Here is a 12,621-nt window from a genome sequence, read left to right on the forward strand (position 1 = left end):
CAAAAAATAAAAACACGCGCTGGACTTGCGTGCCCCGAATCCTCTCTCGTTTGAGTGATTTGGTTGTACTAGATGAGATGTTCCATATGGCGAGGATCACTGGAAGTGGATGCCCTGTTGATTGAACAGGCGAGGTGAGGTGATGATTTGCTTCCTTGACCAGATGTTGACCATGCAAGAGCCAAGAAGCACTGTCGCCATGTTCAGCCTGGGGCCGAGGACCCACCTTGTTTTCTTACTCCAACTTCAAGGAGTGGTAACATACTTCCATGATTATAAAATTATTGCATGCGCACAATGAAATTTAATAATGCTACAAACAGATGCAGCCAGTGTCTCCGAGTTACGAGACATGCCCCGGATATCTGCTCTCCACTCGTTGCCGCCAGTAATCGAGACTAGCCCAGGCAAGAACCCGGATGAAATGCTGTTCGACTTGGCTCAACTTCAACTTATCAAGGCCTGCCCTTTCATCAGTTCAGATTTTTGATTCAGACTTAAGCATATACGCTCCGGAATGATGAAAAGGAAGTTGAAAAGGGAGAAGGGCAAAAAAAAGGAAAATGTAAAGATGCAGAGGATGCACATTGAGGAGTACTAGCATGACCTTGTCTATTTTGACAAGGGCATGGGCAGAAGAGAGGACGGACGCTGCCTCTGCTCCGCTGAGGCGATTCCACTAGGATTCTGTATCTGCCTCTGCGCCCGTGACTGAGTGCGTGCCCTGGTCCCGGTCATCACTTTCCCCTCTGCGACCTCTGTCTGGCTTTTGTCCACTCCTCTCTCCCTCTTTATACCTGTTTGCTTTCGATATCTGTATGTATGCAGACACGTCACTTCACAACAACTGGCCACCACAACCTCACACACACACCAGGACGGACTGGTTCAGTTTACCACTACTATCATCACCATTCTGAGATCCATCCATAAAATTACAGAGCACAGCATACAAAATGATGCATGAAGATAGACAGACACACAGTTTTCTTTTCTTCTTCTTCTTCTTCTTCTTCTTGATTACTACTACTTCTTGGAGCAGCTGACTACTAAGGAGGGGTATTATTTATACTACTACTATCATATACTGACTGACTTAATTAAGGCTGGCTAGAGCTAAAACAACCTAGATTTTCCTTTCCTTTCTTCTGTTGCTGTTGTTGTTGGTGGTGTCGCTGCTCCTCTCTGGGGATTACATCTATTATTTGTTAGAGCCTTTTCCTTCCATCCACTTCATGGGGTGCTCACGGCTTCCCTGCATACACATAACATAACCATCAGGGCCAAGGTCTCTGTTTGCATCATAATGGAGTAGTGAATGATCCCTGTTAGACAATGCAGGGCTTGGTTGCTGACACTTACTCTGATTAAGAGGAAAGGAGACCCCTGTTTTCTGCTTAATATTCACAGCCCGATGGCTCCATGGCCAGGAGAGAACCTGAAGCGAAACACACACATCAGATATTCATAATGTTACATCAAGCAACAGACAAGAACATGGAAGGTTCAAACGAAGAAAGGTCTTGATGCTTCTCTCACCTGGGCACTTGGAAGAAGCAGGATTTGTATGGGGGCAGCTCAAGGGCAGTTGGGGTAGGAGGGAACAGAGACGAGGCCACCAGATGAGGGCTGCTGTTGTTGCCAATGATGCTACCAGCGTGGGCTGGTTCTGCAGAGGAAGAAGCAGCAGCAGCATCCTTCGTCTTTGTGGGAGATGCAAAGGGGCTGTCAGGCAGGTTGTGCTCCTCCACGCCGCTGCAGTTCAGTTCAAACAATAATCATAATAATTAAGCACATAGTATAACAATGCATCCTGAAAGAACAATAAGAACCAGCATTAAAAATTGCCATTAGTTGAGAAATCATTCCTCAAGTTTCTTTCATCTTTGTTTATGATGATCCCACCCTTTGCCTTTACATTTCTTTTGGCCTTTGTTAAGCGCCAATCAGGGGCAACCTATCATCAGCACTCGCTGTTAACAGCCTATATACCCTGACCTCCTTGTGCAATGGCTTTTGGGGCCTCATTTTGTTAGTCAATGAGAATAATATACTACTAGTACTAACACACTACTTGTACATAGATAAAGAAAGAGAAGAAAAGCAATCAAGCAAAAGCAAGAAGCAGCAAGCTTGCTTTGTTTACTTTCTCCTATGCTATGTGTGCACGCCCTTTATTTCCTTTCCCCCAAAAGAGAACACCTCCATTTGGTAATTGTTTGCTACAAATCCTACCTTTCTTGGAATCCATTAGCACTGGCCGCTGCTGCTCCAGGAGGACCAGGTTCCCTCTTCTCATCTTCCCCGGAGTTGACCCCTTGGTTGGCACTCCCGTCGCCCTCCTCCTGCTTGCCTTCTGTGGCAATGGTGGCACAAATAGCAGCAGGAGCAGATGTCATCATCATGGCACTGCTCATCTTGTGATCTGCCACAGTAAAGTCACAGCCATTGATCAGTGATATTTCTTTCCAGGTAAAAATAAAACAACCATTGATCAAAGAGCAACCTCTCCTGCCATGCCATGGCATGCAAGAAGAGGATAACATGTCAAGATCAAGAGGTGAGTGAAGTAAAACCTTGGATCGCAGCATCCTCCAAATGAATGGCATTGCTGTTGCCAATGCCATCGGTCTGCCGGAGAGCCAACGGCGGGGCGACGGGGGAGCCGAGATGGTGGTGGCCCCTCTTGAGGTCGAGAAGCTGCAGCCCCATGAAGCGGCGGCTCTGCAGGTCGATGGCCTGCTGCAGCTCCGCCGCCTGCTGCTGCTCCTCCAGCTTCCTCCGCAGGAACGCCTCGTGGCTGCCAATGTTGCCGAACATCATCCTCGGCCCTGACAAATCAATCGCAGCACCCATTAATTTGTGATCGGCGAGACAAGAAGAATGCAGCAGCGCGGTTGTATCGCTCACCGATCTGCGGCGACTGAAGGTCGAAGGGGTCCCTGGAATCGAGCAGCCCGGTGGGCGTCGTGCATCCGGCGAAGTCGCCATGGTGCGGGGCCTGGAACTTCCTGCAGTTCATACAGCAATGAATCAAGGTCAGAAAAATGCGTTTCCATCCCAGAAAACCTGCCATTATTAACTGAAACGATCTACTGCTCCTATTCGACGGCGGAAAGTGGAAAAGGAAATGCGTGGCGGCGATGGCGGAGCGTGCCTGAACCTGTCGGGGACCTTGCCCTTTTCCTTGTAGGGCTTGACGAGGACGCGCGCGTCGCAGACGAAATGCGGGTTCCCCTTGGCGAGGATGAGCCGCACCGTCTCCGCGTACACGAACGTGACGAAGCCGAACATGCGCTTCTGCTGGTACGGGATGCGCACGTCCTGCACCGGCCCGTAGTAACTGCTCCATGGATGGATCGATTCTCATTGTTAGGAAAGAAAGACTGCAAAATGCTTGCTGCTTGAACGGAACAAGGAGAGCGGCCATGGCGGCGGCGGCGCGCGCGCTTGGTAAGGTACCTGAAGTAGGAGGACACGTCCTCCTCGCTGAAGGTGGAGTCGGCCGGGAATGTCAGGTAGATCTGCCGCGCGGCGGGGCTGGAGGCGAGGTCGCCGCCGCGGTCCATCCGAGGCGACCGCACGGAGAACTTGTGCATGTCGTCGCCCCCACCGCCAAGAAGCATGGCCGCCGCCGCCGCCGCCCTGGAATAGCAAGCAAGATTAGCACTGGAGAGAGAAACCAAAAATGCAATCTTGGGGGGTAAATCGGTAATCGTCTCACCTCTGGGAGTCGCTCTGCTGCTGCTGCTGCTGTTGCTGGAGCAGGAAGTTGAGGCCTCTGGGCGACGGCGAGAAGGGGAAGGCGGGCGACATGAGCTCCGACCGCATGGCCGCCGTCCAGACGTCCATGTCCTGCTCGGTGACGTGGTCAGGCAGGCCGTGGACAAACCGGCAGGAGGAGCCGTTCTTGCAGAACCCGCGCGCGTAGTACATGCACGGCTTCCACCCGCCCGCCGCCGCCTCGGCGTCGCTCAGCGAGAAGCTCCGGCGGTGCTGTCCGCCGCTCGCCGGGGACCAGCACCCGAACTCCTCCGGCGGGTAAAACCCTTCCCCGCCGCCTTCGTACCTCGCCTGGTCGACGCCGGGGAACGGCGCGTCCTCCGCTGACATCCCTGCGCCCCAGGACGCGGTGGGCGGAGAGGAGGGCTTGCTGTGGTGGGCGGCGGCGAGGTCGGCGCGTGCCCTGGCGACGACGGCGTGGAGCAGGTGCTCGGGGCCGAAGGCGAGGCGGATCATGTCCTCCTCGCTCTTGTCCTGGATGAGGAGCATGCCCATGATCTTGGAGGCGAGGTCCGGGTGCAGCGCCTGCACCCGCGCGAACACCACCTTGGTGGCCTCGTAGGCGTCCATGGAGGAAGATGGCAGTCTGCTTTCGCTCCTCCAGGTGCGGTTTTGATGGGGAGAGGAGATGGGAAGGTGAAAGACGAAGTTACAGAGGGGCGGAGGGGAGCGGAGGGGGGGCCTCTGAAGGGAAGGTGTAGGTTGCACGGTGAATTAAATAGCGCGGTTGGGGCGTGGTCTTGGGGAGAGGGAAAGTTGGCTGTTTTGTCTCCTTTCCCCTCTTTTTCGGTTCCCCCTCTTTCAAATTTTTGGCTTGGTTTTTTGGTGGCTGGTTCATTCAGAAATGACCATGGCTTTGCTTGTGCGCCAAGGGTGTGGTGTGGTCAACACCTGGATCGAGGCAAAATTTTGAGTTGTTGGTTTGGTCATTCCAATCTTCTAGTCATGTTTGAGTTATTTTGGTGGTCTATCCTCCAACCAAATATTAGTGGGACAATTTTTGATGATGCCTAAATATCACAATAGTTCGCCGTTGTGAATCCTTGGCTTTGGTTCTCCGTATGAACATGATTGTGCACAATGTTAGATGTGTATGTGTCAGTTCATTCCAATACTTGTACTTCGTCGTAAATAACAGTGACAACTGGTACAACGTGTTTACATTGTCGCTTCATACGTTAACACGGTGCTGTATTATGGTTGGTGTAAATAACGACAACTGGTGCGCCCCTGCTATACGTTGTCTTCTATACATTAACACGATGCAGCAATGACGCTTTACAGCAGTGACAGCTAGTGCGCGACAGTTATACTTTGACTGGTGCAGTGAACGTGCTTCACGGTACATACCAGTGCCAGCTAGTGTGCGACGGTTATACTTTGACTGGTGCAGTGAATGTGCTTCGCAGTAAATACCAGTGACAGCTGGTGCACACCGATTATACGCTGGTGTTTATACGCCAATAGCCTGTGATATTGAGGCTTTCTCATAAATAACAACACAACCAGTTCACACCAGCCTAACACCTTACCTTGCTTAGTAGCTCTGTCCAACACCTCACCAAGTTGCTTGCCAATAGATTTCTAAAGTTGGTCCACATGAATCAATATGATTTTATCCAAGAACAATTCTAGATTGTGTCTCATAGGCTTTGAGTACCTACATTACTGTCATAAGTCAAATAAAGAACTTATGATCCTAAATTAGATTTTGAAATGCCTTCCGTAAAATTGAGCATAAAGTGATTCATGAATTCTGAAGCAAATGTGGTAGCAAATGGTGCTATTGGATTGAGAATCCTATTAAATGGAGTGCCTAGTAGTGGTGAAGTTTCATGTGGGCCAACACGCATCGTGGCCCGCCTAGCTCTGTGGCATCTGCTAATATTACAGCTAACCCATGGGTCGTGGGAAGCCAACTAGGAGCAATCCCTTGCAGCTCGGCCCGCCCAACTCTGTGGCATCTACTCATATTATAACCAACCCATGGGTCGTGGAAAGCCGACTAGGAGCAATCCCTTGCCGCTTGCCTGACCTAGATTTTTTGCTGCAAGCTCCACCACTAGTGTCTGGCAAGTTTTAAATTGCAAGAGGAGAGTTAGATAAGGATATCCTTTATCACCTTTGTTATTTGTCTTAGTTGTAGACCCCTTTGGTCTATATTGTTAGCAGAGCCATGAAAAAACATCATTTGCAGAGACCGACTCAGTTGACGTCGCCGCTTGAGTACTCAACAGGGCATATACAAACAATACTCTAGTCAGTATGTATGCAGATATTGCTCCAGTTAGACACTTGCATCGATTATTGGAAGATTCCGGTCTTTCAGCAAGGCTTAAAGTTAATTTTCACAAATATTTTTCCATTCCAGTCAATGTGGATGAGGTCAAGTCTTTACATCTAACTAAAGACCTAAATTGCCAGCTTAGTGCTCTACCTTTTACATACTTATGGTTGCCTTTGGGTCTAATTAACTAAACCAAGGGTTCATGAGGTACTTCCCCTAGTTCAAACATTTGAAAGGAGATTGGCATGTTGGTATGATTTCCTAACCAATGCATCCAGATTCCAATTAGTGAATTGGGTTCTCTCATCCCCCCTCGTGTTTGACATGTGTACCTTCATACTGCCAAAAGGGATTATTAAGTAATTAGATCAATATGTAAAGCATTTGTTATGTAGGTGTTAGGATATAACAAAAAGAATCCGCCCCTGACAGTGTAGGAGCTAGTTTGAAGGCCCCAAACAGAAGAAGAACTAGAATTCTAGATCATTTAAAGCAAAATATTGGTTTCACTCTGAAAAACCGTCACAAGTTTTACAATCGCCTTTGATATCTCTTGGTTGAATTTGCTTTGGGAATTGCATTATCCCAACAGCCCTCCAACGACTATTGTCGTTGATGACTCTTTCTGGCAGAGAGACACCATTAGGTTAATGCCCATCTTTAAAGAGATATCTAGATGCAACGTCAAAAATGGCAACCCAATTCTGTTTTGGGAAGATAATTGATTGACCCCAAGCTTTTCGTTGAAATGGCCTAGTTGCACTCTTTTGTGATAAATGAAATTTCTACAATCGAGTATGTCTTGTATCAGGAGGACTTGGTTGATCTTTTCATCTCACCTATATCCCAAAGTGCATATGCTTAGTTTCTGCTTCTCCTACAAAATGGTGGGATCTCTACGGGTCTCCCAAGACGATGATACATGGATATATACATGGGGGCCTAATTTCTCGACTCCCCGAGCATAGAAATTTCTAGTCTGAAATCATGATACCCCAGTTTCCATCACTTGGAAAATGGAAGACATGTGCACAGAGAATACTTAATAATAAAATTTTGCCCGTCACTGATGGATAGATTGGACCCTCGACATCTTCTTCAACGAAATATCTTTTATCTTCCCTTAAATGAGTGTCATGTGAGCCCACATTTAGAATGCATATACCACTTACTATCATGCAACTTCACCCAAGGTTGCTAGTCATACTAATGCCTTGGTCGCCAAACTTTCAGATAATCTCCATGCAAACCTCTCAAATCGACAACTAGCAGTGACATTATTCAAGGAATTAATCATTCTTGTTTACTAGAGTATATGAATTTGTTGTAACGACAATATTTTCAAGAGGAGAGAGATCTGAGATTATACGCATGCGAGAAGATATTTAAAGATGAATTAGCTTTGTTGGTTCATCAGACCAAAAGGGCATCTTTTGCTCCACTCACTCACTAGGTAACTAGGTTTTTCTAAATAGCTTTTGATGTCTTTTGTCTATTTTTTCATGTACATTAGTCATTAGTTTTCCATCTACATCCTATTTATTTCTTAAAGTTGCCATGGAATGATTGTTCTACAGTGCTGGGTAAAGAAAAATGGCTTCACAACACTATAATATGTTTTATAAATCCATGTAGTGTAATAGGGATGTTTCATCATAACTTTTAGTGATAAGCCAGTACACGATGGTTGGTGTGCATTAATACGGTGCAACAACATTGCTCCAAAAAAATAACAATGATAATTGATTCATTATCTGGTTATAGTTTGTGTAGGTAAATATGGCACAATAATGACTCTTCATTGTAATGTTGCAATCTACTCAGAACAAATTATATATGGCACATTGTATTGTTATATAGATGGGTTGGACACATTTGGATTGCAACAGAACAATGTAGAACTAGAAGTAACTAATATAGTTGATGGAATTTGAAATTTTGAGTCAGAGCTAGAATTGTAGTTGTTGTAAGCTCCCTAGATTGAGGAAGACCTGATATTTTGTTGGAATAATTATGCAATTCACACATTCATCCAAAAAGTTTTTTCACGACACATATGTATTTGTTTTACCTTTTTAGTGCAAGTTTTCCTTCTCCATGTTATTCATCCAAAAAGTATTTTCACGAGACACATATGTATTTCCTTTGCCTTTTGGTGTAAGATTTTGCCTTCGTCGTGTGTGTCCAAAGGCATGGCATAATAATCGAAAACAAGATGTGTTGGTTTTTCCCAATTGTTTTCTATATTGCCTAAATAAATTTTAAAATGTGCGAGGACGCTTTTGGGTCTAAGATTGTGTATGTTTAAGTGATGTCTAAAGTGGGTGAAAAATTTATGTTTGAATGGTTCATATAGCACTAAGATGAAAAAAAGCCATTGAAAATGATGCTCGTGCATAATTTAGTAATGATGAAAGTGCTATGTGATATTCTTCGGTATAAATGGCGTTTGTGAATATTTATATTCTAGACAAGATAACCTCTAAGATTTCACCACTGAACAAAGTTGAACACCATAGGCGTGATGCTTCCAATACTAAGTATGTACTACCCTAGTAACATCCTGTGTTACAATGCTGATATTTTTTTCACTTTGTAAATATGTCGACCATATTTTTCTGGCAATGTGCTCATGGAAAGAGTGGTAAAACCAACAACAAATAATTGTGGTGCATCCTTAGGTTCTTGTCGAATGTGCATGCACATTATTATGTAACTAGAATCTAGGGTGCACCTTCGTGAGTTAAGTTGCGTTATGTATTTTAGTTCGTGTGTGAAAGGCCATTCATGTGTAGGCTACAAGAGAATCAATTGCACGGACCTAAATGCCTAATCGATCAAGCATGATAGAACTTTTCTACCTAGGGAGAGGATACACACCTAATATATTACATAGTATACATTTTGAAGGTTTTGGTCCATTGCGCTCAATAAAAAAGTCCTGATCCATTACATGTAGGGGAACACATCTTCCAAGGATGTTTCAACCATGAAGCATAATTGGGTGGCAGCATCCAGTTACATAGGGGAAACACATATCATTGGAGAAATACCAGTTGTCATGTATTGTATTTCACACGGCGCCATATGGGGCAAAACAAGGCCAAAAGTGTGCTATCCATATTTTACATGACACTGTACGGAGCAAAAATTGCCAAAAGTGTGCCATCTCGGATATTTAATGGGTAGAAATGAGTAAGATGTGATTATGCTGGACCTAAAGATTGTCTGCTATGTGAGAGACAACCACTATCTCTTGGTTTTGAAGACGAATACATAGATGTTGCCCTCCTTGATGGTGTGATACGGAGAAAGTCTGACCAGTTGTAGTTATGGTTGCCCTCTTGTCAGTTCCTTTCACGAGCTTGGCTTTGACACAAATGTTCTCATTTTTAACTTGTTTGGTGGTCATCAATTGCTGGGATAATAATAAATTCGTTGTCAGAGAATGAAATTCAAAACACTCAACTCAAAAGGAGAAAACACAAAGGCATACCGAGAAGCATGGGCGATGTTCGTCAGTGATCTATATGTCTTTGGCTGGCCATTGAGCTAACGTATATTGCAAGTTTACGAACTATGATACAACCCTCTTCTCTGGAGAGATTTTTTGTTGTGTTATCCTTGATGTTTGAAACAATGAAACAAATTTAATGTCTGGTTGAAGCTAGAGTTATTCACATGAGAATGAGCCCTAAAGATTTTAGTTATGTGTCCACATGGGGGAGCTCGAAAGTGTTGGACATTTTCGATGTATGTGTTGTGGAGTAATGACTGGAATGTACACTTGCTTGAAGTACACCATGATATGGAATAGCCTTTGCCGGCTAATGGAAATCCACGTCCTTTATTTAGTGAGGATATGACTGTTGAATAGATTTACCAACAATAGTTGCATTACTGGCTTGTGCATAATGCACATGCTCCAATGATAGGCCATACTATTGCCTACCATGATAATGGTCAACCATAGGATCTGATTACCCCCACCGACATCACCAATTTGGAATGCTTGGCCTCATACCCCAATCGCTCAGCATGGTCCTCCTACACTTGTTAACTTCCAAGATTAGCTGAATATAGAAGGTCTACTAGTTGATCATGGAGTTCCCCTCACTGATAACATTACCGATAGCCTTGTGCTTGCTTGGAATGAGTCTATTTCTATGCATTCTTCATCCAGTTCGAACATATGCCATGATGAGATCCAAGCTACTCCGTTGTTTGCCACCCTAAACTCTGTTGTTGGTGAGGCTCTCTATTAACCAATGACCATGGCAGTCAAATTTTTAGCGTTGAGATTCAGGTAGAATTCTCTATAAGAGAACACACTTTGGTTGTTGCTTATTCAGTTTATCCCCTGCTTACTCTGAGCTTTTGTAATCTTTTGTCACATGTTTTCGCTCATCTAGTTGCTATTTTAGCCCTTGGCGTCAGGATTTTGTATTTCCCCCTCTTGGCGTCAGGATTTGGGCAGAATGCAAGGGATATTGACACACGAAACTCAGTAGTCATTGAAGAACTTTTTTTAGAATATTGCCAATACAGATGGACCCAACATTGATGTATTTGAAACTTTTGTTCCTTTTGTGGATGCTCCCCTTCATGACATGGGACTAAGATCTTTGTTTCTTCCAACTGATGCTACGCGACTAAACATATGGTGGATACTATTGTTTCTGAACATCCTTTAGACGACTTCAGGGATTCAGATCTCATTTTATTTGCATGATGTTCCTCATATCCAATTACCTTCCCTTGTTGCAAGGAGCTCCAGTCCTTCACCACCTGCTACTATTTGAGGTAATAGTGACATTGAGCAATGCATCTGGCCCCCCTTTGGCTCTCGCGCCATCTGTGTTTGGGCCATCTCTTCCTAGAGAGATGTTGTGATAAAGCTAATGTGCCAATTAACACTTCAAACCTATGTCATGGTGAATGCTCCGCCAAATATGATGGGTTTCGTGTTCCCCAACTGCCTGATAATCGTGTTGCTAAATATAAAGTTAAGCAGCGTGTTATACCTGTTTCTCTGTTAGGACCGAGAGTATATCAACCAGAGGGGAGGTGAATGGGAGGTTTAAAAATTCTTTTGAATGTTTTGAAACCGATCCCAAACACTGGAGCGGAATAATGGAAAGAAGAAAATGAACTAAATCAATCTTCATCTTCAGAAGCATATTCCTCGATCAAAGAAGTGATAACAGTACGAGCTTGGGAAATCACAGGTTTAACTACGATGAGAGTAATGCAACATGCAAACAGATGCAGTAGAATGAGACACAACATGATACACACAGAGTAGTAAAACTATAATGAGATATCACATATGAACCGTGGAATATGACATGGACGAATGAAATCAAGTGATGAGAATGAAACAGAATAAACACAATGATATCCAAGGTTGACAACAAAATAGAACGATGCGAAAGGGAAATAAAACAGAAGATAATGATCAGATAAACTATCGACACAGAGCACGAAAGTAAGCTGCTGAAAGAATTGCAGTAAAGTAGATTGAACTAGTGGTGCTCGATGGCGACAGAGGGATTTGGTAGACCAGTTCACCCTTCTGCCAAAGGGCTACGTCTGGTTGGAGGGGCTGTGGCTTAACACGAAAGATAAACTCTCTTCACCCTATTATCCTTCAATGCAGAGCTGATGAGACTTGGGGTGATTTCACTCGTGGTAGATACTTGTTGGCGATCTCCAAACCTTCGGTCGACCTTCGCGAACCACAATCACTCTTGGTTGCTGAAGATCTAGCTCAGTGAAGACAACAACTCTTCAACACTCGACCCGAAACCTATCCGTCTAGAGAGTGCACAACTCACAAGAGTAATAGGTACAAGAACTCTAACTCTGTGATGCCAAACCACTGTCTAAGTTTGGGCTCTTGATTTTTCTCTCGGTGGATCTTAAACTCAAATCACTCGGAGAGGGGTTGCTCAAATCAATCTTCTCAGAAATCTCAAGCGGAGTAGCAAACGAATAACGTTGGATCGGGGTGGCTATTTATAGCTGCAGCCTTCCCTGAAGGGAAACGACCAAATTGGACATCGAGAGCAGCCAATGGCCGAATGACACGAGTCCAACGGTCGGATTTGAGCACAATGGTAACATTGCTTGCGAAGCAAGTAATGCTAACTCCTCGGTCTGAGACAAATCTCTCACAGCGAAGAAGATCACAGTCTCTTGCTGGCATGTATTTGCTCGGAACACAAAGAGATTTCTCTCGCAACTTTCATAGGTTTTGGCTAAGCATCACAGGGGATCTAAGCTTCGAGAACCTATACCCCTGTTAATAGTACGGAGGTCCTATGACTCAAATAAGTAGAAGAAGAACAACGAAATGAATACTACGTCTTCACTTTGTCTTCGACCTCCACTCGTTGCAATCAATTTCTTCGGACGACGATACCGAAACATATGCTTCGCTTCAGCAGTAAACTTTCGAGGGGTTAATTCCTTCACATCAATCTTCTCGTCTATATGACTTTAACAAATATAGCTTGTTCTTCTCTGCAATGCAGATGTGCTTCGGTAAA

General features: G+C 44.7%; 1 protein-coding gene across 4 annotated transcripts; it reads right to left on the reverse strand.

Annotated features, from left to right (window-relative positions):
• Positions 1-881: 881 nt before the first annotated feature.
• Positions 882-4,484, reverse strand: LOC123120409 (zinc finger CCCH domain-containing protein 53). Of its 4 annotated transcripts, none has more exons than XM_044540395.1 (9): positions 3,725-4,484; positions 3,463-3,645; positions 3,164-3,346; positions 2,911-3,011; positions 2,577-2,831; positions 2,236-2,425; positions 1,540-1,755; positions 1,363-1,438; positions 882-1,255 (listed from the first exon to the last, which is right to left on the reverse strand). In XM_044540395.1, the coding sequence occupies exons 1-8, from the start codon at positions 4,351-4,353 to the stop codon at positions 1,405-1,407; spliced, it is 1,791 nt and encodes a 596-aa protein (XP_044396330.1). In that variant the 5' UTR covers positions 4,354-4,484; the 3' UTR covers positions 882-1,255; positions 1,363-1,404. The 4 variants fall into 4 exon arrangements, with proteins under 4 accessions (XP_044396330.1, XP_044396332.1, XP_044396329.1 ...); XM_044540397.1 differs by having other exon boundaries at positions 3,164-3,343; positions 3,725-4,483; XM_044540394.1 differs by having other exon boundaries at positions 3,158-3,343; positions 3,725-4,483.
• Between the last annotated feature and the right edge of the window lie 8,137 nt (positions 4,485-12,621).

This window comes from Triticum aestivum, chromosome 5D (genome assembly GCF_018294505.1).
Source record: "Triticum aestivum cultivar Chinese Spring chromosome 5D, IWGSC CS RefSeq v2.1, whole genome shotgun sequence".
Lineage (NCBI taxonomy): Eukaryota > Viridiplantae > Streptophyta > Magnoliopsida > Poales > Poaceae > Triticum > Triticum aestivum.